This window comes from Anoplopoma fimbria, chromosome 16 (assembly GCF_027596085.1).
Source record: "Anoplopoma fimbria isolate UVic2021 breed Golden Eagle Sablefish chromosome 16, Afim_UVic_2022, whole genome shotgun sequence".
NCBI classification, from domain to species: Eukaryota; Metazoa; Chordata; class Actinopteri; order Perciformes; family Anoplopomatidae; genus Anoplopoma; species Anoplopoma fimbria.
The window spans coordinates 22388463-22416104 of NC_072464.1; the positions used below are offsets into that span (position 1 = coordinate 22388463).

Genomic DNA, 27642 nt, shown 5'->3' on the forward strand with positions numbered 1-27642 from the left:
CAAAAATATTCCCTATTAAATTAGATATTTCGGTTTTTTTCTTCATATTATTGAAGTGCTTCAGCAGCCTGTTGTCTTTATTGTCCTCACCTTGAGGAAGGCTTCTTTCTGCTCCAGGTGTTTACTGATCAGAGGCAGGAGATGCTCGCAGTCGGCCGACAATCCCAGTTTGTCGTGGCTGCCGCACCAGTCCTCATCCCGCCGATACTCCTGCTCCAGGCTCTCCAACACGCTGCACACCTGGACGGACGCAAAGAGTCGGTGAGGGCTTCAAGACAACACCAACCCACTGAGAATGTGTATGTGTGTGTGTGTGTGTGTTTGATGTGTGTACCTGTTCGGACGTCTTGTAGAAGGCCACGGAGGCGTTGACGAGCTTCAGCCGGTCCTCCATCTTCAGCATCAACTGCTGCCAGTGGACCGCCACCTTCTCAGCACAGCCTCTGATGGCCTCTGGATCGTAGTGACCCGCCTGGAGCATCATCTGGAGGAGAGAGGAGGAGGAGGAAGAGGAATGTAGATACACAGTATGCAGGATAACACAGGATATATAGTGGAGGAAGTCTAAAGTCAGAGTTGTAGAAAGCAGTGGTTTACCTCCGCTTTTTGCTGGACCTGCAGAGCGCTCTGATGCGTCTTCTGGAGAGAGTTAGCGTGGAAGAGAGACTGGAGGAAAAATATCAGTTCACACATTAGTTCAAAGGTTCCTAGTGGAGTTTTTATCCACTTTTAAAGTTACAGAGACATGTTTTTTATGTGCATGTCGCTGTATTCTTTACTCGTAGACACACATGCAGATTCAAGCCAATGGTTGGACATGAATTTACTTGTTTAAAGGAAACGGCAACATTAGAAAAACACACAAACGCCAAAAGAAGAAGTGAAGGAGAAGCTGGTAAACGTGGATGTAATCAATGTAGGTTTCAAACGTTCAAGACAAATGCTTCTTTTGCAAATGTTTTATAAAGAAGGAAGTATATACAACAGTTAAGTTTGACCTGGAGGAAACACACAACGTGTTTTGGTGACACGCCACGCATACACAGTACTGCGGTGGATTGCGTGTAGAATGTCATTTCATTTTCTGATTCGGACCAGCGTGTTTTCAAATCATTTGTCAGGTGATCTTTGATTTATTTGATAGATGTGATTCAACAGTTCCGAATAAGTTTGTCTCAACACAATTCAATGGATGGCAAAATAAATTGTGGAAGAGTTGGAATTAATAAGGTGGTTGTTGTTGTTATAACAGGATAAGAAAAAAAAACACATCTTCCAGCTCTGATGTCCAAACAAACAGCTTTGTGCAAGCTTTTCCAGAGAAGTTGGATTCAGCATAACATGAATGTAAACAGACAAGAAAGAGTAAAGAGTAAAAGTGGTACTAGGTCAAAAAAAATATGCAAATTTGCCAATTTACTATAGCAGAGGTCTCGAACCAACCAGCTACTGAACCATCAGCCTTTACGTTGAAGCCAAAGAGCATCTAGAAGCTTCAGATCCAGTTTATTCTCAATTTACTCTTGATATAAAAAGGCAATATTTCTTTTTATAAGAAATGATTATCTTAATCAACCGATATCTGACGGAGTTTCATTAAAGACTAAATCAGGGTTGATTTTTTGGGTGGTGTTTTTATGACAACTGTCTGAGCTTTTCAAAGTCGGTTGCATTTGATTATTCCATCCACGTCAGCAAGAGCTGAATCATACTTTAAAGATTACGTTGCAGTTTGCTTCCATATTTTCCTACAGTGAACGTTTCCCACTAAATTGAGAGCCGACTCAAACAGGAAGTTGTTGAATTCAAATGTAGGAATTCCATTATTCATATGTGTGTTTGTGTGGAAATACAGTTTGACAACAGTCTGATGGAGGATGCAGGACTCACTCCATGCTGTGTGTGTGTGTGTGTGTGTGTGTGTGTGTGTGTGTGTGTGTGTGTGTGTGTGTGTGTGTGTGTGTGTGTGTGTGTGTGTGTGTGTGTGGTACAGTGCTGACCAAGGGCTTTCTTCTACCACTGTGAGTGCTAACACACTTCTGGAGTCAGCTATTTAAAGCAGCGCCAGAAGTAACACACACACACACACACACACACACACACACACACACACACACACACACACACACACACACACACTCAAAACATATGTGTGTAGGCATCTGTTACTCTTCAAAATCAATGCAGAATCAAATGATTATGGAGGAGAGCCTGGTCCACACACACACAGATGACAAAGGGTGTGTATGTGTGTGTGTGTGTGTGTGTGTGTGTGTGTGTGTGTGTGTGTGTGTGTGTGTGTGTGCATGCTGAAATAATTATGACTAAAGTACAGTAAGCCTTGTTGGAGCAGCGATGATTAGGATGTGTGTGTGTGTGTGTGTGTGTGTGTGTGTGTGTGTGTGTGTGTGTGTGTGTGTGTGTGTGTGTGTGTGTGTGTGTGTGTGTGTGTGTGTGTGTACCTCTATGGCCATCTGGAACTGCTCATGCTCCCTCTGCAGCTGCTCGGCTTCGGACAGAGAGCTGGCGTTCACCATGCTGGCGTTCAACATGGACTCACCGTTACGGATCCAACCCAACACCTACAGAGAGAGAGAGAGAGAGAGAGAGAGAGAGCGAGAGAGAGAGAGAGAGAGAGAGAGAGAGATTAATTCAAAGCCATTTCAAAATACAAGACTGCTAATCCTAAAATCAGAGGATATGTATGTGTATGTCTGCTGTGTTAGAGGATCTCCAACACTTTGTGTCACATAAACTGTGAACATTGATGCATACATCAAGGCCCCTTTTTCAGGACTGCAGTTACACTAAATGGCCACCAGAGGGCTCCTTTGCCTGCAAAACTGTTCCTTCTGGCCAGCTATTGAGTAGCATCTAATTTCTTTTATGTATAAATCAGAACTTCTATTGATTTCAACCATCTATTTTATTGAACGATTCAAGATTAGTAATTGGTCTTTCATTTATTTATGAAATGATATGTTATTGAAGGCAAATACTGTATTTTTATTTCTTCTGTTTACTTTATAACCACAAACCCAAACATCCAAGTGATCGTTAAAGTTAATTTTGGAATGAACTCTCGGTGCTCTACTCTTTCTCTCTCTATTTCTAGACCATATTCTTACAGTGGTTATCAAACCATCATCTCAGAGATACTATCTCTATAACCACTGTACACGTCAATACGCCGACTTACCAACGCCGTTCCAGCCTCCTTCTATTTGCACCTGCATTATATGTATTATAATGTATTATTCCACAACACAGTTATTGTTAGTAACCTGTGCACTTCTCTGAGCTGTGGCTTCAAGTGAGTATTTATGTGCAGAAGGAGAATTCCATAGGACAGATGAGAAAGAGTGAGAGGGTAGCAGTGGAGATGTGTGTGTGTGTGTGTGTGTTATTAGCACATTGCCATAAACCTCATAAATTATTCAGCTGGATCCATCTGTAGCAGCACTCCACTAACATCATGTTCATATTCACATCTGCAGAAGCTTCTTCAGACATCTTCTTTGCTTTAGCCGGGAGGAAGAGCTCGCGTGTTGTTCTTGTCATTCCTCCAACACGGAGGAGTCATTCTTCAAAATGAGATTTTTCCCGTTTATTTCCTTTGTTTCTAATAATAAAAGCCCAGCCCACCTCGCTCCATTACAGCACCACCATATGATTTCCTTTTTAGGGTTTTTCTCATCTTCGCTTGCCCAGCATGAGAGTAATGCTCTTAATACGTTGTTGATAAATGAAGCAGAGAAGTTTTCTGATTTCTCAAAAATCAAATGATGACTCCAAAGCAAGATTGTAAATAATGTATATGGCAGTGCTCGGTGAAGTATTGCAATGGTTCCATCACTGCCTGGTGCAGGTGTTCACATGTGCGTTGTACCTGTCTAACTTCGGCCTGTAGGTGGCGTAGCTGCAGGATCTGCTCCAGCCGTGTGTGCGTGTGCTGCGCGTTGAGCTCCACCTCCTGCTGCTTCTCGTGGAGGAACTCCAACAGCTCCTGGACCTGAGCTGCCAAGTCCATGTCCTTCTCCCCCGTCAGCTCGATGCCTGACACACACACACACACACACACACACACACACACACACACACACACACACACACACACACACACACACACACACACACACACACACACAAAAACACAGCCGTGGTTGTCACATTCCTCATGCATTATCTCCAACAACATTTTCTCCCCTCTAATCAAGGATGAGGGAATGTTTTTTGATCTTGTGGATGATCCAACATCAGCTCAACCTTCACTTTTTTTCAATTACTTTTTATTTATAGGTGCTAAGTGCTAAGCTAAGCTCAACATACCTGACTCCAGCTGTGTACTGGACATAAGGACATTAAAGGCACAATTAGTAGGATTTTCCTTAAAACAGTGTATAGACTCACACAAATAGAATCCCTCCCAATCATCACTGGATTTTCTTATTTTGCTTCAGGAAGTTTCTGTGTGTCAACCTCTATAAAAACATAAAGCATGCATCCAAGAGGAAGCTATGAAAATAGTGAACAACAGGGAAGAGAAACGGCAAGCAGAGAAAGCCCGTTCCAAAACGAGAGTATATGCAAGAGAGAACCGTAAATCCTCACTGAGCTGCAGAACTCTGAATGCTGCGTTAACAATCTGTTACCCAACGGTCCTACTCATTCTGCCTTTAATGACATATATCTTGTCGACTCACTGTTTCAAAGATAGAAAGTAAAATAAACACTGAATGATTCCTTTTGAGGCTTCTGTAGAAAACATTGGAACCAGTATGAGAATGCTAGATTTTGAAATTATCCAGACAGAAAAAAAAACAGCCTAGTGTTGCCAACTCTTTTCCACTGAAAGTAGCTAGAAGCACTCGCTCCAAAATTCACTAAATCTAGCCAGAAAGGCGGCCAAGTCGGCATCACTGACAGTGGGTTCCTTGGGGCCTCCCTGTAAAGCGGCTCCAGCAAAATAACTATTATGAATGTAATCAACAAACATGGCTTTTGTTGGTACTTTGGTCCAAATTAAATCCTTTGACGATCTCACTACATCATTGCAACAGCAGAAGAAACTAGTTGTTGTTTGTTGTCAGAGCATTTGATTTGCTGATTGAAGTCATAATGAAAAGAGAATTTCTGCAAATGTAAGAGAAAGGTTTTCCAAAATACATAACCTACCATAGCACTTATTTAAAAACTCTCTAAACTTACTCCATGAGCCCTAAATTGCTTCTTTTGTATTCTTATTTCATGCAGAAGGACACATTAAAGGCATCTTAAGGGGAGGATTTCTGACAGGTCAGTGTCATTAATGTCACAAAAAGGTGTCAAAAATCCAGTTTTGAAAGATGTTATATACACAAAAAAACATCTCTTTGCTTTCTAGTTCCATTCAGTATTGATTTAATATTTTTAGGTTATACTATTACAGATTTCTGCTTTCTTTTGCAGCTGATTACTGTATTAATATTACATAGTATTTATGTTTCAGATGCAGATGTTTGATTAATTGAAGCATTGAATAAAAGATGTGAGAAGTGTGTCTCTCTATACTCAAGTCAGTTTACTATTAATGCCCTGCTTCATCAGTGTCTGAGAGAGAGAGAGAGTGTGTGTGTGTGTGTGTGTGTGTGTGTGTGTGTGTGTGTGTGTGTGTGTGAGAGGGATTTATCACTGCGGGGGGGCAGCGTGACTGAGGCAGTGACCTCCTCATACACACACAAACATCACACACAGTAAGAGGATTGCTGTGTGACGATTATTTAACCTAATTCTCGCTCCTCTTTGGGGTTTTGGGTTCTGCCAAAGCATCGGGTCTCCCTCTCTCTCCTTCATTGTACGGTAGGCCGCTGTAAATCCAGATGTGGCTGCTCAGCAGGCGACGGGATCGAATGTGTGATTGCCAATGAATCCCTTAAAGGGATAAAGAGTATGACGGCCTGGTAGTAGTGTACGTACAGCAACAACTATCCTCCCAAACACAGTCTGTCACTTGGGAAACGCATTAGATGTGTAACGATGCAAACCACAAGGGTATGCTGGGAAATAATCTCTGGGTGCGAATTTTATGGAAGTCCATAGGGGACTTTATGAAAATGATAATGTGAATTTACTGTAGCATTAAGCTTTGGGCGCCTAACGACCATATCGACTCTGTGCAGTACACAATATTCAAATTTAAATTCAAATTTGACATCCAAATCGACTTGTATCCTGATTTTCCATTTGTGCCATCGATATTTTAAGTCGAAATGAAATCTGTCAGTTCTCTCATCAGGAATCTTAACTAAAGCCCTGCCCTGACAGCGTTGTCACCAGAAGAGCGTGGTGATATGTAAATGCAGAAGACATAGTTAGTATTGCATTTACATTTTTAACGAGTTTTTGAAAATGTATTATTGCATTTTTTATTAGAATAACAAATAACACATGTGGAAAATGATTATGCTCCTCTCGAACTACATTATCAAGTTCACATATCATTTTAATAAAGTCCTCTATGGGCCTCCATATATCTGTCAATATTTCTCTGGGTCTCTCTCTCTCGACCTCTTCCCTCTTTGTCCACACATTTCCTTCCTCATAGAGCAAAGCCTTGTTATAAGATAAGATAAGATAATCCTTTATTAGTCCCGCAGCGGGGAAATTTGCAGGCGTAGAGTAAAGTGCACACAAGAGACATAGTTGAAGAAGACAAGATAAAAAATAAAAAATGAAAAATAAAAAATAAAATAAAACAAGTATTATAAATAAGCAATAAAAAAAAAAAAACAGTAGAAAAAACAACAATAACTGAAATATTATATTTACAGACAGAAACCCCCCCCCCAACTATTTTAACTTTTTTAACTTTTTTAACTATTATTGCACAGTGTAATGTGTAATGTATTGCACAGGTTTTTATTGTGTTGTACCTGAAGCCTGGACCTCCATGATGTACTGGTGCAGGTCTTGACCCTGCTGCATCACTTCGTAGGTCATGTTGTTCATGGCCGCCTTCCTCTCCGCGTGTCTCTTCAGGCGCTGCTCAGCCAGGCCGATGTCCTCGGCGCCGCCAGAAGATGCTCCACCGCTGCCGCTGCCGCTGCCGCTGCCAGAGCGTCCGGTGTCGTTCAGCTGACGGGACAGATCCTCGTTCCAGGCGTCCAACTCCGCTGTGACCTGCAGGAACAGAAGAAATGTGGGATTTTTCTTTCACAAGTCTAAAGCCAGTGGGTTCATTGTTTTGTGTTTTATGGAGTCCATCAACATTGGCTTTAATTAGCTCTTATCAGAGGCTGTTGAATCAGGGGCATTGCTTAACTCAGCAAATTCCCACTTTTTCTACCTCTGGCTGTCTTTAATTACCGAGCCAAATTCCTTGAATGTGTAATGTACTTGGCAATAAACAGCCTCTGATTCTGATTCTTTTCATTGATCAGAAACAAAAGAACACAGGCTGAAAATTAAAGCGCAACCCTAGCTCTCTAAAACTTAACTTTGCAAAGCCAGGTGTAACTTTAAAAAAATCAGGTCTTCAGGTTGTATTGTGAGCATATCACAATACTTTTTAAACAGTCTCTTCCTGGACAAACATTATTAAAAGTTATTAAAAGCTTGTTGATATCTTATGTAGTGTTTAGGATATTTTTCAATTAACTTTACAAGGGCCATGGCTCAGTACAAAACTAGACAAAAGTCAACAAACCCCTGGATCAATCATCACAAAACTTGCAGGATATGTCCACAAGAGTACCTGAAACACATCCTGAAAGTTTCATACTGATCGACTGAGTATCATTATCTGAATATAACATTGTTAAAAGTTATCAAAAGCTTGTTGATATCTTATGGAATTTTCAAGATAAGGACCAATGAACATCAAAAGGGCGTGGCTCATCACAAAAGTAGACCAAAGTCAAAAACCCTTGAGCCAATCATCACAAAACTTGCAGAACTTTTCTACAACAGTGTCTGAAATATTTCCTGAAAGTTTAAATAAAAACGATCCTTCAAAGTCAGTGATATGGTGCTATGTACTTAAAAGAATATGTGAAGCAACAAAAAGTCTGTTTTTGTCAGTGACACTTCTTTGAACTTTGTGTTTTGGGGCCATAAGACAGAGAACAACAGGGGACCTAGTGCGGAGCTCTGCTGAACTCCATATCAGCCCACTATGTGCTGCACTTTGAAAAGCAGCAAAGTGAATCTGTGACCCTGTGTGAGTCCACTTTGATGATGAGCCAACACACGATCATGCCCTATTACCTCTATAGTATACTGCTCAAATATGCGCAGCTGGAGGAAGATGTCCAGCTTGATTTTGCGTTCGTGAAACAGTTCCTCCATCTGGCCCTGGGCCTCGTCCAGCTGCTGCAGCACCCCCTGGATGTGTGCGATGGAGCTGCAGTGAGGCGTCTTATTGGTGGACATGGCTGCATCTCTGTGGAAAGAGAGACAGACGGAGAAACGAGGTAAGCACATGTGCTTTATGTTTTTGACTTGATCTAAATTATTATATATTCAAATGAAAATTAAACAACAAATCCGTACAAAAAAGAAAAGTGCACACAGTAGAGTGCCGATGCTTTGTAGTAAAGAAAGCAGCAAAGATGACAAAAACAGGGATTTATTCATCTCATGTTGTGCCTTTAACTTTAGTGGATCATAACATATTGGGTATGGAATTAATCTGCAGTTGCTCTGGTTCAAGATGAGACCAGACTTTTCTGTGGATGTCATGTTTTTAGCCACGACAAAGGCTAAAAAGTCGCCTGAAAAAGACTATTTAACGCTTGTTTTTAGCCTAGCCGATTGCCAAAAACGCGTTTTGCTAATGAAGCAGTTGTTGATCTATTGTCGCCCCTACAGGCTGGTTAAGAGGATTAAGGGGAGAGCAGTCAATGTTGATATAATACAGTGAATAAAACAGGTGAATCATAACAACCTTGAGCATAAAGTCATCAATGAGCACAAAAATTTGATGTTGATCGGTCCAGTATTATACAAGATTAGTCGTGGACAGACGGACAGACAGATGCACAGACACAGGCACACATACAACTGAATACATGATCTCCCCACAGGCGTACACCTTGCAGAAATAAAATCAATATATCAATATATTTATAAGCATTTTCTTATTTTTTTCTTATTTATCGTCATCATTATTTTATATTATTTGTTTATGAAATAAAGACAAAACATGACTATGATAACTAGAGAAAATAGAGAAACAGAGAGACGGACACATAAGAAAAAAAATACAAATACATAAATCAAATACAGTGTTTGTGCTGATATGGTAATTATTATCCGTTTCCCCTGGGTGGCTGTATAAAATTGACTTTTTAATGACATTTTAAGTTTGAATATTATTACCCGAGCTGCCGTATTAATCCATCTTCCTCTTTAATAACACTATAAATATTAATATCATTACCTGGGCCTCTCAAAACACCATCATGAATAATTATATGGATTTGAATTATTACCTGAGCTGCTGTATCAGTTCCTCTCCCTCTTTGATCACATTGAGCGTGGCCTCCAGCGTGGCCGTCTGCTGCTGCTGGAACTGCTGGATCAGGGTCTGAACCGAGTCCACCGAGTCGCAGCACACCTCGTCCAACAGCTGCTTCTGGAGCTCCTCCATCCACGACCACAGCTGGACACACAGACAGACGGGCAGACAGAGAGACAGGCAGGTTAGTAGACATGCTATCAAACCATCAGCACAGACCTCTTTCTTCCACTAAAACACTTCAGGATTGCTGCAACTGGAAATACTGGAAAACTGAAAATAACACTAACAACTACATGACACACTAGAGTACCACTTATTGTAGCAGGGGGAACAGTTTATTCCTACTGGGACTCAAACTTGCAATTATCACATACCAGAGTGTCTGTGGTTAATGACGAATCAATAATTAAATTAGCTGGAACAGGATGTCTGAGAATGTGTTACCTTTTAGGGTTAGTGTATGTGTGTGTGTGTGCTTGTGTGTTTGTGTGCCCCACCTCCTTGGTGTGTGTGTGGAAGGAGACGGACATGTCAAGCAGCAGCTTCCTGTGTTCGACCCTGCGGACAAAGTCTTGGATTCGGACTTCCAGGTGCCGGGCAGCCTTGTAGATCTCCTCGGGGTCGCACTCTCCCGTCTGAGCCAGCTGCTCCGCCGCCTCCAGCAGCTTGTCTGCATTAGTGTATGTGTTCTGAGAGAGATCATCATCATCATCATCATCATCATCATCATCATCATCATCATCATCAACATGATCAATATCTGCAGAAGCTTAGACTTACAACACAGCCATGGAAATTACAGTATGAGCTAACCATCATTCTTTTAATCTTCGTATTTAATATAACCATCATCACTAATAGCTTGTCCCCATTTTCATTTGTTTTCATCATGCATAATGACTTTTTTTTTTTTTTTTAAATCATATTAGCTTTTTATGGAATCCTTGAAAGGAAAATTGGACAAAACTAGATTCTGGTGATTTGTTTTCTTAATCTTTTTTAATTGTTTTCTCTCCGGTGCTTGTGAAATAAAAGCTGGTGAAATAAATGTTTTTGTGTGTGTTGTTGTAATACTAATATTGGCCACTAGAGGCTAATAACACCACTATCCCACGGTGTAAATGGGACTAAAATCATTCTTGTTTTCTGCCATATGAGTTCAAATTAACATAACTTGCCAACAAATAATATTTATGTACTTTGTGTTTAGAGCGCAAAGACACATTAAAATTAATCTGGAGGAATTGCTGTGCACTTGAGCCCAATAAGTATAACAAATTAGTTTTTTTTTTTTATCTGTTTTCGAAGATGAAGAAAAGTTATTTTGAAAAAAAAAAGTAACATTATCATTAACAATAATACAATATTTTACCACTGATGGCTTTTTTTTGTCATCACAACCTCTCTGGTAGTGTTTAATTTAATCAGATTTACACCTAAACACAACTGCTGCACAGGGATAACACCGGCTCAGACAGAGACACACACACACACACACACACACACACACACACACACACACACACACACACACACACACACACACACACACACACACACAGTTAAAATGTTAATCCCGGTTTCTTCAAATCAACAGAGCGAGGTTTCCTGCTTCTACCTCTTTCTTCACCTAAAAAGGGACTAAATCCAGTGTGAGAGTTTCAGCTCTCTGCATTCATCAGGAGGACACAATGGATTAGTGTCGGTCTATTCTGGTAAATATGAGAGATTATCTCTGGAATATTTCACAACAAGAAAGATATTAGTTGGGGGTGATAATGGTGCTAGGCTAAGAAATGTTGCGCTATGATCCCAATTATCCATAAATATGAGTTTTGGTGAAAGCTTATAGTCTGAATATTTAACATTTTAGAGGGATTAGTGAGAAGATAAAGATTATAATTTACAAGAGATTATTACTCTTCTCTGCATGGCTGGTTTGGTTCAGGGTGAGGATTACAGCGGGGAGACGACGGGAACGCAGAATCATCCCTCTCACCTGAATGTACTGTAAGACCAAACCTTTTCAAGACATGAACGAATTAAGGAATAAATGAGTGAAAAAGTGAATTAGAGAATGAATGAAATGGTAAATAAAATCAATACGTAAATTAATAAAGAGAAAATTCCGTAAATAAACTAAATAAACAAACTGAGAATTACATTTTGAATACAACTGATGAATGGATATTTATATATTTGGAATGTGGAGGAGTGACGTAGAGACATCGGATACGTCTCTGGTGTGGACCTGTCAATCACGGTAACCCCGCCCCTAAAGCATCCCCTGCTTTATGGTCTGTTTGACTCTAAATGGAGCATCATTTACTAAATGAACATCATGCTGTATTGAAGAAGACTTGAAACTAGAGATTGAGACCATAAACTCATGTTTACAATGTTTACTGAGGGAATAAATCAAGAGAGAAGTAGAGTCATTTTCTCATAGACTTCTATACAACCAGAGGAGTCGCCCCCTGGTGGACAGTAGAGAGAATGCAGCTTTAAAACACTTTCGCATCGGCCTCACTTGGCAGAACCGGAACTAGGACTCCCTTGAAAAAGAGACTTCAAATCTCAATGGAAATATCCTGGTAAACCAATATAAAACAAATTTAGCCACCACATAATACCAATATGCAAATGCAAAAGTAATGACAAGCAATGCCCTAAGAATCCTTTAGCAACATGCTGGTGTTTTCCATACTGAATCTATCCTACATGCATCCCTCTACAAAAAACAGAAGTTTCAATCTTGAACCAAAAAGTTACAGTCTGACCTCCAGATCAACCCACTCATGTTTGTAGTGGAACGAGTGAAGCCGCGTCGACCCTTCAGAGATAAATTAAGACTCAAGGCAGTGAGAAGAAGCTGCCGAATGAAGAGGCTTTAATGAGAGTTAAAACGAGTTCTGGGTTTTCATTAAGTCTCTCTGTTTGATGTCTGGTCCGTTCTAGAGAAGCAACTAATCTGATGTAGACGAGGAGAGAAGAAGAAAAAACTAGCAGTAATGATGAGAAAAGGACATTAAGATGAAATATACCTTACATACCTTTTACGAAGTGGGCACTCTTTCTGCCAATAATTTTAAAAAAAGCAATGCAATGTGGGTAAACATGCTAAAATATTCATCTCTTTGCATGTTTCTTAAACATGTACTTAATGTATTCATGTTATGTATAATGCTAAGTGGAGAGTTTTACCAGCAAATTACCACAAAACTGCATAAATATGCAAATGAGAAGAAAAAAAAGTGAGAGCCTGACCTAAATATTGCTGATCCAGCAGGTTAGGAAGGTTAATCCTAATCCATCCTAAACATCGGATTACACAAGTATACACTCTTTATAGGATTTACACTCAATCCTTTATAGGATTATCACTTTACTGAAACACCAGAATGTTTTATCAATTAGCATGGATTCAGATTACACACCTGTGTTACTGTTATTTTAATTTGTGATTGCAGTGTGCGCTATAAACCATATAATGCTTTTCTTTTTTATTCCAAGAACTATAAAGCACTAAGGCAGTGCAAATTGTTGAAAAGCCCTTTTAGAATTAAAATGAAGGTGGTGGGGAGAAAAATGACAGAAAGACAAAAGGAATAATAAAGAGATGATGAGGGAAAGAAGAAAAATATGACTTGGCAGCATGCGGACTGGCAGTGTTGGTGTGTGTGTGTGTGTGTGTGTGTGTGTGTGTGTGTGTGTGTGTGTGTGTGTGTGTGTGTGTTTGTGTGTGTGTGTGTGTGTGTGTGTGTGTGTGTGTGTGTGTGTGTGTGTGTGTGTGTGTGTGTTTATGTGTGAGAGAGCTTATGTAACAGCAGCAGAGACAGTACGTTTTTGAAGATCCCGATCACATTTAGTCTCCAAAGCAATGCTCTAAAACACACACACACACACACACACACACACACACACACACACACACACACACACACACACACACACACACACACACACACACACACACACACACACACACACACACATCTGCTTTGTAAGTACGTACTTGACTTTAAAACAAATCAAAACAGACAACTGCCAACTCCAATAGTGAAGAACATCACACTCTAGATCTGATGCAATTCAAAGCCCCTCAAGGCTTCAATATATGAATATATATATATATATATATATATATATATATATTTCTGCAGACTATGCACCTATACTGACCGTTGTGGTGCATAGTTTAAAGGGATAGTTCTGATGTTTTTAAGTGGGGTTATCTGAAGTACTTCTCCATAATCAGTGTATCGTTACAGTTGATGGAGTTTGGAGAAACTAACAGGAGTACAAGCACAGAAGAAAAGCAATGTACTGCTGTGGAAGTATTTTAGACACCTTAAAGAATTGATATCAGTTCAAGTTTGCAATATATTTGAATATTTTCACCGCTTTACCTTGAATCCATTAACATGTAGGATGTCTTCAAAGCCATAAGACTCCATTGACAAAAACAGTGATTTTACCTCACAGAACATGGGAGTTTGTTGGTCTGCCGAAAAAGGATTACCTTATCTTATCTTATCTTATCTCATAACTAGAGCTTAGCTCCAGTTCGCCGTCGGTAAAGGCGGTCTGATGGCAAGTTAAAGGAGTGAAAATCTTTCTGAATATAGCGTGCGATTGAACATATATTTATTTTTTCAGGTGGCCCGCAACAATACATTACACTTACTGGTACTCCTGTACGTTCTCTAAACTCTGTGTATAAGTACCTCATACAACCCGACTTCAAATGATCCTAACTTTCCCTTTACGGGCTCAACTTGAGGATCGAAGACACCGAGGGCTCTGCAATAATACTGTTCATGATCGGACAGAAAAGTATCACTGGCTTTTGTTCTTTCTATATTATAAACTTTTCTTTTATTATAGCAAATGTTCAGTCCATTTCTATTGCAGCACTGACGTTAAACACAAGCCACATTTCTACTCACATCATTTTTTTTTTTAAATCTCTACTGAGAGCTTCCACATGTTTCTTTGTTTTGTTTTCATCTTTATGAGCAAAACTCCAGTTCCAGCGTTTCTTACATGATCGACTGTAACACTGGAATGAAATTGAGGAATGGATAACATCTTCTGCAGATCCTTCAGGAAAGCCTGGCTGACCATAAATGGTTACGTAGAGAGGCCTGTCTTTGTGCTTCCTGCCGCCACCGGGCATGGTGGTTTTTTGAAAAATTTGGGATTAATCAGGGAAGATCACTTACAGATGTTACAAGGCAAGCGAATAAAACATTTGATCAACACAAAACTACCAACTTCAAAATGATCATGGTAGGAGCAGACCTTTTCTGTGTTATGTTGGTACTGTAAAGGAGAACCCAGACATGACTTAAAAACAGACGAAAAAAAGGTCTTTCAGAGGATAATCTCAACACTAAATATTCTAAATCGGACTAAAATAATTCATGTTTTCTTCCAGCTGTGTTTAATTTACATAAAATGCTAACACACAATATAAATATATACCTTGTGATTAGGGTACACAGAGAATTTAAAACTCACCTGGAAGAAAACATGACTGATTTTAGTCCTATTTAGAACATTTAGGGGTAATGGTGCACTTCAGCCTCTTGTGGTTGAAATGAGTATTACAACAACAAACCAAAAAAATGAATTTCAGCTGCCAACACTTCTATTTCACTTGATTTCCCCAGTGAAAAAACGTAAGTTTGAAAAATATTTGTGGCAAAACTGTTGTTTTTCTACCTGGCAAAACCTTTTTTAAGTTGTTTAACATGTGATTTATTTTAAAGAAACTTTGAAATAGTATCCAGACAAAACTTTTTTAGCCTTTAGAAAACTATTTAGATCAGACTAAGACAATTGTCCACTAAAATAAAACATTTTCTCACTTGCCCCTCAGGGCTTTTGTATACCTGAGTTTAGACTGTAAAAAAAAGAAATTTTAGGAAAAACTGCTCCTTTTAGACAAGTTTGCATCCAGTATTTCAACTGCAATACTGAAAGCATGACACTGTAAGAATGTGTGTAACTGTTAAAGTACAATAGTCAAAGTGCTGCTCCTTAGGGTCAGCTCACATCTAATGGTAACCATCTTTCTAGCATTGCGAAGACATAAACAAAGAAAAGCAGCCCTCGAAAAGACAAAAAAACTGTTGATTACTTTTGAAAAGTAATGATCAATGCGGCATTTTCAGTTTGATTTAGTCTCAAACCCACGTGGAAAGACTCACCTGAGCTACATCCTCAAAGTCGTCGTGTCTTTTCTGCAGGGCTCGGGCTCTGTGAAGGGACTTCCCCACACCGGTGTGTTTGCTGAGGAAAGCCTCGCCGTGGTTTTCTATCCAGTCCATCACCTGGATGAGAAGAGAACACAAAGATCACCTTTACAACATCTCCCCACACACATTACATTACAGTACAGTCATTTAGCAGACGCTTTTATCCAAAGCGACTTACACACTTGCTACATCCTCATTTTTTCAGCAAGCGCTCAGATCAGCAGTACTAAATGGTCTCAGACCTCATGAATTAAGAATGGAACAGATGAAACTGCATGATCTGCGTGGGAAATTTAGGCCATTGCAGCTGTGAAGACCAGGATGATGAGTATTCTTTGCCATTAGACTACTGAGGGCCAAACGTCAACACTGAAGTACTTGGCAGACGACTCCATCACTCGCTTTGTTGTTTTTTTGCTGTATTGATTATGAACCATTAGTTCTGTGACTATAGATGACACGATGCTTTGTTTTGTAATGTTTTCTGACAATGTGGACTCAAAAAGTTCTTTAAAAGAACACCTGTGGCTCAGGTTGGAGTGAATTTTAACCAAAAAATGTAAAATGAACTATTTACCGGTATGTCTGATCTGGATTTGATTGATTAATTTCACTTTTGGCTAAATGTGTTTATAGAACAAGGGTTACAATATCGTAACCATCCTACACAGGCTCCACCCTCACTGAACTCTAAAGGTACAGTGGGTGGAGCCCTGTGGTGACATAACAACCCAACCACACTTTTTACTCCACTACATTTATTTGTCAGCTGTTACTTTTCAAATTAAGATTACATAAAATAATCATTTTACAAACTACAATTTGTTAAAGAATAAACCAGCCGCTGGTCTGGTTTGGTCCCTTTGTCATGTCCACAAAATGTTGAAAGCTCTTTTTCCTCGAAACCTTTCCGATGACTTTCATTTAAATAAATGTTTGAATCCCAAAAGAGGTCAATTCAACCAACCTCACTGAATAAGGTAACTAAATTAGCATTAGCAACAATAATCCAATGTGGAATCTATAAATATATATCTCACAGAACAAGTACTTATACTTTTGATAATTTAAGTACATTTTAGTACTAATACTTTACTTTTACGTATGTGAGACTTGAAATCTACTCTTTTTCCCACCACTAACATCTCAAAGCACTTCTCTGGGCCTCGAAGGAGCGCTGCGTCGGGATGAGCGATGTTGTAATCCATGACGTCAGTCGTCGGTCCAGCTGGAACCACAGAGAGGTCGTCGAAAGGTCACGAGTCAAAGCACACAACGCCGGAGCGTGCTGACTCCAGCTGGACTATCTTTGTTTTGAGTGTGCAGCTAAAACTGCCAAATAAAACTACACACCTAATATGTTCTCTTTCAGCATTTACTTTCTGCATCTCTGCTCTTCCTCTCTGGGGTCGCATATATCCCGTAGCATTACTTCTCTGGCTGGAATAGCCCTGTTTTCGCTGATTTATGGACCATTGGTAGGAGCGTACTCTCTCACTTGCTGCTTGTCTCGCTTTTCTATGTGTGTCTCTCGCCCTCTGTGTGTGTGTGTGCGTCTCTCTCTGGGGTCTCATAGAAACCGATGCATGACGAGCGCTGTTGGCAAAGCTCTGATTTCAATGAATTTATAACCTTCTGATACAATCTCTCCTCCTCTCTCTTTGTCTTTCTACCTCTCTCAAACAAACTCTCTTTTTTTTTGCTCGGCATCCATCTTTGGATTTGTCTCTCTCTCCCTAGAGCCATTCATTCATTCATACATGATGACTTCAGTCACAGTGGGCCTGTGCTTAATCAAGTCAATGTGCTCTATGTTATTGCTTGTGTGTGTCCTCCTGACCTCCCTTAGTTACGGAGGAGGAATTCCCATTCATATTTTTATAGATTTTAAGCCCCTTGTTGACCTCAGGAACTTCCCCCAGGGACAATGAACATTTTAGAGGAATTTATTGCATTTCAGCCACAAGGACCAGCGTCTGGTTTAAGTTCAGGGGACAATTTAGCCCCCAAAAAGGCCCTGGTCGAGGGTAATACTTTCTAAAAGTACAGGAACTTTCTGGGTGGGGTTTGTAGGGATGAGCGTTGCTGATTGGTCAAACACACATTAAAACAAGGAAGTACTTCACTATCAATTTAAGACCATTTTTAGACGAGAGTGGAGGTTAGTTCTCTTTGTTTAAAGTAAAGTTAGCCTTTGCTCTCGGCTTCTCTTGAGGTGAGAAATAGCAAAGCATCAGAATCTTAATATATATTTGATCAGCGCTGCATAATTTGACAGTTTGATCTGAGTGTCGTGAGCTCGCTGCCTCGTGATGGACGTTCCTCATTTGCTTAAAGTTGAGGTCCATTCATGATTATGCAAATTCAGATACGGCGAATGCTCAGACAACTCGCTGAGCCGTATCCATCATGCAACAACAACATCCTGCTCGCCATAGAAAATGAATAAGATCAATCCACTTCACATACATCAATGGATTTCCTGTATCTCCACCATTTAGTTTATCAGCTGTTATGAATCCGCAACTCTGTGTCCTTGTTGCTGTACTTTATGTTCATCATTTTGCAACAAAAAAAAAATCCTCAAAAAGTGCACATGTGGACTCTTTACTGAGATTCCAGAGGTTTTAGCGATGCCAGTGGTATTTGCTTGTACCTCATTCCGACTGCATTACTGCTAAACCCATAATCACTTTAAAGAAGGTAATGTAATAAACAAGACCTCCTGCTCCTCCACTGATGACATTCACCCTTAAAAATATCCTTCATAAAACAGTAGAAATATTACATTTGAGCTCCTAAATATCTCTACGACCTCAAAGGAATCTGGGCTGACACCTTTCCAAAACCACACAGTCTGCTGGTTTGTAAAAAGCAGAGATCCACTTTCAGGATTTCTTTCAGATTACACACATTTAGCTGAGACGAGAGACACAGCGGAGATGAATGAACGTGTTGTGGTGATTCTGATCGGTTGTGCTAAGCAGAGTTCATCATCACACAGGTCTGTTCACTCCATCGCATGCTGAAGTGTAAAACTCTCACAAATTCCTCAAAACTGCAATAAAACGTTGATTTACTCAGTTCCTAAAAAGTAGTCATTCTGAAGAAAGAAAAGTTTAAATCCAATAGAAACAAGATATCCCCTCTTTTCCCTGGCTAACACACTTCTTTTGTTGTATTTGTGAGTTTGTGTGTGTGTGTGTGTGTGTGTACCTGCTGGACGTCCTGCTGGAACACACACAGCTGCAGTCTCTGGTGCAGTCGGACCTTTCGATGCTGCCAAATGTTCTCCAGACGCCGCTGATGGTGGAGAACCTCGTGAACCACGTCCAGGATGCAGTGGACCTGTGAAAAAACACAAACTACACTGTTGAGGCTTTTAATTCATTTTATTACATTTTGACTTCAAATAGAATACCTAACCTGGACCCTGTTTTAGTGTCTAAACGACTAATGGGGACAAGAATTTTTGAAACTGGTCCAGTAGTGAGAGAGTCCTAGTTCTAGCTGCAATCTAATCGCTCCGGGCAACTCCTCACCATCAATGTACGTCCACATAAAGTGCTTGTTTTTGCCACTGACAGACTCAAGTGTCTGACAACATTGTGGAAAAAGTCTCTCTGAAGGAGACAGTCTGAAATCTTGCAAGGTGACATGCTGCCAGAAGACAACAGTGGAAAAACACTGCAAGTTTGTGGTGTTGGAGCACAGAAAGAGGAGCCTAGTGTTATCTCAAAAGAGTTTCAATGTCACGGCTGACTTTTTAGCTGAATTCGACAATGTAGATGAGGTGTTTGAGTTCGATGATCGCCTGTATATATTTGGCAACATGCAGAAGAGGGTTTATCCAGCTGCTGTATGGAGGAGAAGCTCATGAGACTGGTGAAGGTGCTGGGATTCTCCGCCTTACAGAGGAAGAACGCTGTTAGGATAGTGGGACCTTTTGCTGCCCGGTATTCAGATTTCACAACGAAACTTGGACTTAAAAACAGGCAAGTTCTTTCCACAATGTTCTCAGACATTTATAATAGCACTCTGAATCCCTCAGTGGCAGATAGAAGCACGTTTAGTGGGAGTATCATAACATTGACGAAGCACAACTGCCATCTCAGCCTGTTTAGCGGCTACCTTTTTCATCATTTTCCCTCAATACTGGACAAATTTCTAAACTTGTTGTCTCCATTAGTTACTTAGACACACAAACATGGGAAAAAAGGTTGAAAAATACCAAAATGACATATTAAAGCTGCACCTCTTTTGCCCAAACCGACCCCCAACTAAAGAACACTCACCGCTTTGGAGTAGTTGGCGGTGGCCGTCAGCGACTCAGAGTTGTTGGGACTCAGAGGCCTCTGGAGGACGTCCAGCAGGGCTTTACCGTCCTGACTCACCTGGACACACACATAGTCATAGAGATTAGACACACGGATCAGAACAGAAAGGAGCAGAACTTTTTTTTTTTGGCTTTATAAAAAGCAGTTTCCATCTTCTCTCTACAATTATACACTTTCAAAATCAGCATTCCTCTTCTAACTGCTAATTGCTAAATTATACGTATAAAAACACCACTGAAACCTCAGCGGCTCACACAAGCAGTGACCCGTTTCCTTTTTCTTTTTGTGTCCTCTTGTGTTTCTTTTCTATCACGTCTTTACGCCTCCATGTCTTTTTTTGCCTCGGAAACATGTCTTCTTTCAAACTAGTCGTAAGAAAACATCCTAAATACACATTAAGGTGTTTATTTTACTACTTTTTGTGTTTTCTACTTCTGTACATTTCTCATAAATTTACCAAAAGTGTCCATTAGATAACGCCTCATTAGCATATCTAAACATAACGTTTCAGTAAACTTGTAATACAGAAAATAATTGCCTTGATGTCAGTAATCAACTGGGGAAGTTTCATGTTGATATCTATGAGTTATTTGTTTTACCCTATTCACCTGTAGTGTCTTCAACATGTCTGTAATTTAAGAAAACATATCTTTAAAGGCCAGTTTTTTTCAGACTGATCCATAAATCTCCACTTCAGTAGCTCTTACATACACCAAACTTTACAGTTTCATTCCTCTCTATATTCTGAAGGTTTGTACAGAGGGCTTTGCTCATATATCATTCATAGCCTGATTTATACAATGTTTTACTACTAAGAAGATGCCGAAAATGATTTGTTTGATGCCTGTTGGCAGTATTTTCTGAATAATGGAGCGATAGAAAGAGATATCCAGAATCCACTCTGACTCCAATAGTTCAACAAAATGACAAGAATTTTGAACCTGGCTTCATCCAATGTACTGTTCTGGAAATGTTTGCAAATAAGCTAATATTTAATAGGATAATGCCTAATTTGCATATTTAAACATGACTATTCAGAAAACTTGTGATAGAATTTTTTGGTCTTAATGTAAGTAAGAAACTTTGGATGTTTCATGTCGATAACTCTGAGTTATATCTTTGTTAAACTATTCACCTGTAATTTCTCCCTTAATGTGCATTTTATGAAATATATGTCTGAGATTGTACTTGCTCCTGCTCTGGTAAAACTGTAGGATATGAAGAGGATTTACATAATGTTACATTTTTATTACATTACAGTCATTTAGCAGACGCTTTTATCCAAAGCGACTTACAATCAGTAGTATATTACATATCATTCACCCATTCACACACTGATGACAGGCTACCATGCAAGGTGCCACCATCAGACTCTAACTAACATTCATCATCCAGTCCACACCGATGGCAAGCCTTCAGGAGCAACTTGGGGTTAAGTGTCTTGCCCAAGGACGCATCAACTGCCGAAGCCGGGTATCGAACCACCGACCCTCTGATTGGAGAACTACCTTGCTCTCCACTACGCCACAGCCACCCGCAATGAGATGCACTAGCGGAAAAAAAAGTAGTTTTCTATATGGTTCGTTCAGATTCAAAACAAAGGTCCACTGCATTCTGTTGACTCGCTCAGGAGGAAGAACACCACGAGGGAGTGATGAAACAACAGAGATTACAGACACTTAAAGCAGCCTCAGCGCACACACACACACACACACACACACACACACACACACACACACACACACACACACACACACACACACACACACACACACACACACACACACACACACACACACACACACACACACACACACACACCTGGCAGAGACACCTGCATCCTCACCTTCTCTGCTTTTAAGCATTCAAAAACATTTGCAGTCACACAATAAAGAACATGATGTTGTAGCTCATCTTTCCCAATTTACATCAAACAATAAAAGCTTCTGCTCACAGGTTTATTTTGTGTCACACAGTTTCCGTTGAGCTAATAAGGAAAGCTGTCAACGCCACAACACCTCGTTAAATAAATGCATCAAGTCGAGAGGACGTGGTAAAAAAAACACTTGTGTGTCACTTTTTGCAGCCGTCATAGCTCGCCAAACCTAAACCGCAGTCAGTCTGAGCCTCAGCCCAGAGCTGTATGTGTGTGTGTGTATAAATATACATACGGACTTATCTTTTCACAGATAAGCATATATTTAAGCCAACACTGCAACAGCATGCCTACAGATAAAACGACAGTCCGGACTCGAGCAAAAGAGCAGAGAGGAGCGGGAGTGTTCCCAGAATAAATGTAGTGGAACACGGAGGGTTTTTCAGACAGGCAGCTGAACAACGCACCATGAATCACGTTACTGTCACAAATAGTTCATTGATAAAAACACTATTTACATGTTTAGGGATTATACAAAGAAGGATAATTTGTTTTTAGATGCTTTAGAAACAGGAAAAAATCTACATTTGAATAAATATGTTGCAGCCAAATCAAATAGTTTACAGGATATTCAACCTTTGTTTCTTTATAATGCATTTAATACTTGACTTATTTCTTAACAGAGCTTGTACAAAGGCATTAAACTAGTCCATGAATATGAAATATGTGTTTACAGATAATTACAATCCCTCCTCGGCATTGTGGATGTTGGTTTATGGCGTTTTGCTGTTTCCACCTTCAGTCTATGGGTTACACTGTTGTGTTTTTAATTCTTCACAGTTCATTTTGTTTGTTCTCTCTCCGGCGTTTGGTAGAATAAAGCTTGAGTATAAACAAAGCTAAACTCCATGCTCAGGGGAGTGAACACTGAAGCATCGAGCAAAACAAGCATTAATAATGAAGCAAAGGCAGACAAGGAAAGAAGAAACTAGTGCCAATAAAAGAAAGAGAAAGCTGTGAGCTGTAAACCGAAAGTCCAGGCATCATAACAGGTGATAACATAGATAAAACGGCCTGCAGTGTATCTTGGAGTATAGGTTTACCTCGGTGTAAGCCTGGGTGACCTGCTCGTACAGGCTCTGGTGGCGGTGGATGGCGATTTCCAGCTCCTGCATCTCTGACGGTAACCCTCCCTCGTTGCAGACTTTACACCAGGCGTCCACCTCCGACAGGAACTGAGGGAGCGACACAGACGCACACAGAAAGTCATACAAAGTGTGTTTTCATATGAGAATGAATCATCGTTACAGTTGGTATCATATTCACAAGGTCTCATGTCTCAGTTTCGGGCCAAATGACGCTTCAACTCCTACATAGGAGCAATAGACACTTAAATTATAGTTGTTTAATCTCTTTTTGTTGAGGTTTTGTGCCTCATTGTCGTCATTGTGTGTATCTCTGTGGTAGTTTTGTGCCTCTTTGTAGGTGGTTAGTGTCACATCGTTATTGTTTAGGTCTTTTTTTTTAGTTTGCATATTTTGTCTGCGGTTGTGCCTTTATTTGTAGTCGTATTGCATATTTTTTTTATTCTTTCTTGTTGTTTTGTGACTTTTTTCTGCATGTATTTATACTAAACTGATGTAGATACAGTTAGAGGTTATTGAGGCTGAAAATGTTGTTGGATACAAACATGTGAATTTTGAAAATGATGATGCATCTTTTTGGATCATTGGGTGGATTATTGCATGCAATATATCTGTAAATTATTAATAATAATTTGGATGTCAACGTTATGAATGAGGCCTCAAAGCTTTAAACTATTTTGTAAAGCCCTAATGCATTAATGAACCTAGATCCTTTCGTAACACTAAATATCAATTTTGTATCAGAAGATAGAAACTAGAATCACCGCCTCGTGGTTTTATGGCTCAAGTCTGTCCAAAATGTCATCACTTCATCATCATAACTAGCATAGTGTGTGAGTGTCTGAGTCATGCACAAAAAATGTGTTTTGTGAGGTCACAGTGACCCTTGACCTTTGGCATTTTGCAAACCAAATTCTGATCAGTTCATCTTTGAGTCCAAATGGACGTTTGTGCCAAATTTGAGGATATTCCCTGAAGGCATTCCTGAGATCTTACGTTCACGAGACTGGGACAGACGGACAACTTGAAAACATAGTGCCAATAACAGGGTTCATTTGGATGCTAAATATGGAGACAGCCTTTAGATCTCTCTCTTTTCCACACTCTCTTTAGTTCTGCCAGTTTGTTTTTGCTCGTGTCCTTTTCACCACCTTGTGTTTCATCTTTCATCAAGACACATTTGTTTTTCCGTTTCCCTGTTTCTCATTAGGCTCCGTCTCAATCTCAGCCAATCTCGTCTCTGTTCCCATCACTCTCTCCATTTAGTCTTTCATCTCCGGCTCTCTCAAAATCTACACTTGTAGCGAATGTCAAGGGCCCAGCAGGAATCAAACAAGGCCCATCTGTTGCCATGTCAACCTTCCAAGAATCAGCAGCGGAGCAGTTTGATCTATTAAATATTATCAGACGCTAAAAATGTCCCATTTGCATTTTACATTCTGGACATGTGTCTGCTGCAGAGAGATTCCCAGATTAGATAGTTACCAAATCAGCAGTCTCTCAGTGGAGCAGCTTCTCCTCTGATGACTGGATGTGTTGTCACCGCTAACAGTTCAGGTATGATCTCACCTGTTCGGCCTTCTGATGAAAGACGGACGACATGGCGAGGATGGTGGAGCGCTCGTCGAGTGCGGCGGCGAAACTTTTCCAGTCCAGATCCAGCTGAGTGGAGATCTGTTTAATCTGGGTGGAGGCGTAGTGGCCGGCCTCCGCCAGGCGGCTCGCCACTGACATGATTCTGTTGATATTCACATAGGCATTCTGGGAAGAAGAAGGAAGAAAACATGAAAAAAAGTCATTAGTACAACTGGGTTTAATTATTGTTAATATTGTGAATAAAATGCTGTGTCAGGACACTCAAATCTGCCATGCTGTTAGCTAGTTGTTTATACAAAACTCTTTTTAAAAGTCTTTACATATGAAAAAAACATAAAGATTAATTATGTCTTACTGTTATGTACTAAACTAGGAATAAACAGAATGATATTTTAAGGTTTGTAGAAGTGTATTTTTGTTTTCATGCCATTAATGGTGTTTTTCTCTGTTATAATATTAACAACAGTTACAACAGTAAAAGTAATAATAATAATACTGGTATTGTTATTATTGTCATTATAAAAACATCTTTCAAAACATGAAATGCAGCACAAAGTGATTACCAATAAACATAAAAATAACAACTGTAGAAAATAATATAAATAAATACAAAGTAATAATAAAAAATTTTTTAAATATAAGATATTGAATACATGACATAAGATAAAAAAATAAAATCCCCTGATTAATTATAATAAATAAAATCAGGACACATGTTTGCAGCATATTCATCAATAAACACTGCAGCAGCAATGAAAAGTCTCCATTCACTTCTACTTTGTTCTTTTATTTTTCTACATCAGGGATGGAGATTTGTATTGTTTAAGACAAAAAATAATATTGCACTCTACCTGTAGTGTAGTTTATGCAATTGTTTAAAGAATTGACTCTTGAAGCAGCTTTTCTAAGTCAAGGTCATAACTACATTGTGATTCTACAACCCTCTAGACCAGTGGTTCTCAAATGGGGGTACGTGAAGGCACTCCAGGGGGTACGTGAGATTTAAAAAATATATTTAAAATTAGCATCCATTCAAAAATCCTTTCAAAATTGTTATTTAATAAATATTCAATAAAATATAAGTGTAAGTTCATAAACTGAATTTAATACAATGCAATCGTCAGTGTTGACAGTTTAATAAATCAGACACTGATGGCACAGCGCTGTGTATTACATCTTTATTTCAACCAAAAATGCTTTGCGCTGGTTAGGGGGTACTTGGCTGAAAAAGTATTTCACAGGGGGTACATCACTGAAAAAAGGTTGAGAACCACTGCACTAGACAGATGAACAGGTTAGCTAGCACAGAGCCTGGCTGTGTGTCGATCATGCTGGTAACCATAGTGATGTACAGTGATGTAATGTGAGAGTTACGGCGTTGATGACATTACAGTAGCTACCATGGAGTTCATGGCAAAGTGGTTGTGTTGAGTCTGCAGCTCCACAGCGTGTTGGTATCCTCGGCCGATCTCTGTGTGGCTCTGCAGGAACAGTTCCTTGTTGTGGCTGATCCAGTCAAACATCTGCACACACACACACACACACACACACACAAACACAACATTAAATACATTGCAAACTATAAAACACATTCATTTCTTGTATTGCATTGCATCAGAGCTGAAAGTTGCTTGAAAAACAAAACCATCTGCCACCATTTAAAGAAATTAAAACTTAAACTCTGATATTCTGACAGTTTTATAGCTTTCTGTGGAGGAAAAGTCTGGAAAAGCTAGTAAGCAGAGACCTTGAGTTTAGATTTCTTTGTCAAAGTTTAACAATGAAATAAAATACTGAGGAGTTTTCTTAGCGTGTGGAGAAGAACATAATCCTTTAATTGATATGACATATTCCATTACCGGACACCATTGCTGACAGTTGGTGGCTCCTAAAACTGAATATCATTTTGTGATGTAAGCCTTTCCAGGATGTGTTTAAAGTTGAATGTACTGAAGTTCATAACATTATTGTCATTCAAGCCCTGACTAACTGTGTGTACGATACAGTTGGTGAGTACAACGTTGCCATAACTGAGAGAAACTGTGACATAAACATGACCCAGGCTGTAAACACACAGAGGAATACTCCTTTAAAGTGGAAATAAACAAGTTTCTTATTTTGCTTTAACTTATCATTATGAAGTAAAAGGTTGATGACACAATGTAACGGCTATAGAATAATGATACCAACTGCAGTTAGGTTTGGTTCCCTATAAGTCTCCCTATTTCATCCTGCAAGTCTCCTGGAATGGTGTGTTGGGAACATGAAGACACAAAGGAAGTGAATCAGCCATTGTGCAACCAAAACAGTAACATGATAGAGCTTTTTGTTTTTTCCTGGAGGTTAACGGTAGCTATCCCCAGTTACCGGTAAATCTGAATGTAAGTTCTTTGCAGTGTTCTTCCCCAGTAGTGGAAATGGATGATGGAACAATGGAAGTAACTGTGGAAAAACCCCAATATAAATCTGTGCAATATAAAAATATGTGCAATCCACTGTACAATACTACAATTATTCTGTCTGTTGATATAATATTTTAGTTATTGTGGATTTTTAACATTTTTCTTTTAAATTTATTTATAATTTCTTACTGTGTTATTACTTATTTATAATACTTGTTTCGATCTTGTTTTTTTTAACTTATGTCTCTTGTTTGAACTATCCTCTCTGCTGCTGTAATCCTGTAAATGTCCCCGCTGTGGGACTAATAAAGGATTATCTTATTTTATCTTATTTTATTTTATCTTATATGGGTGACGTCACAGCACATCATTTGCATAAAGTTCAGTGTTTGTGTTGGATGCAGCGAGGTATAGAGACCCCATGCTTTTAGTATTAGAGTTTTGTACTGTGATTACACTGAGCAGCATTATGAATAAATTACAATATATAATATATTTGAATACATTTTGCGCCTTTTCCCTGA

The 27642-nt window shown here is 39.5% G+C and overlaps 1 protein-coding gene across 1 annotated transcript in view; it reads right to left on the reverse strand.

Annotated features, from left to right (window-relative positions):
- The window catches only part of kalrna (kalirin RhoGEF kinase a), a 138260-nt gene that overhangs the window by 64975 nt on the left and 45643 nt on the right, over nt 1-27642 (reverse strand). Inside the window, exons 9-23 of the mRNA XM_054615852.1 lie at nt 26117-26239; nt 24690-24881; nt 23079-23210; nt 20058-20156; nt 18979-19110; nt 15715-15837; nt 9997-10188; nt 9471-9640; nt 8245-8419; nt 6912-7158; nt 3890-4056; nt 2463-2582; nt 598-666; nt 335-484; nt 91-240 (exon numbers count right to left, since the gene is read on the reverse strand). Coding sequence (XP_054471827.1) covers nt 91-240; nt 335-484; nt 598-666; nt 2463-2582; nt 3890-4056; nt 6912-7158; nt 8245-8419; nt 9471-9640; nt 9997-10188; nt 15715-15837; nt 18979-19110; nt 20058-20156; nt 23079-23210; nt 24690-24881; nt 26117-26239 — 2241 coding nt within the window. The remainder of the gene's footprint in view (nt 1-90; nt 241-334; nt 485-597; nt 667-2462; nt 2583-3889; nt 4057-6911; nt 7159-8244; nt 8420-9470; nt 9641-9996; nt 10189-15714; nt 15838-18978; nt 19111-20057; nt 20157-23078; nt 23211-24689; nt 24882-26116; nt 26240-27642) is intronic.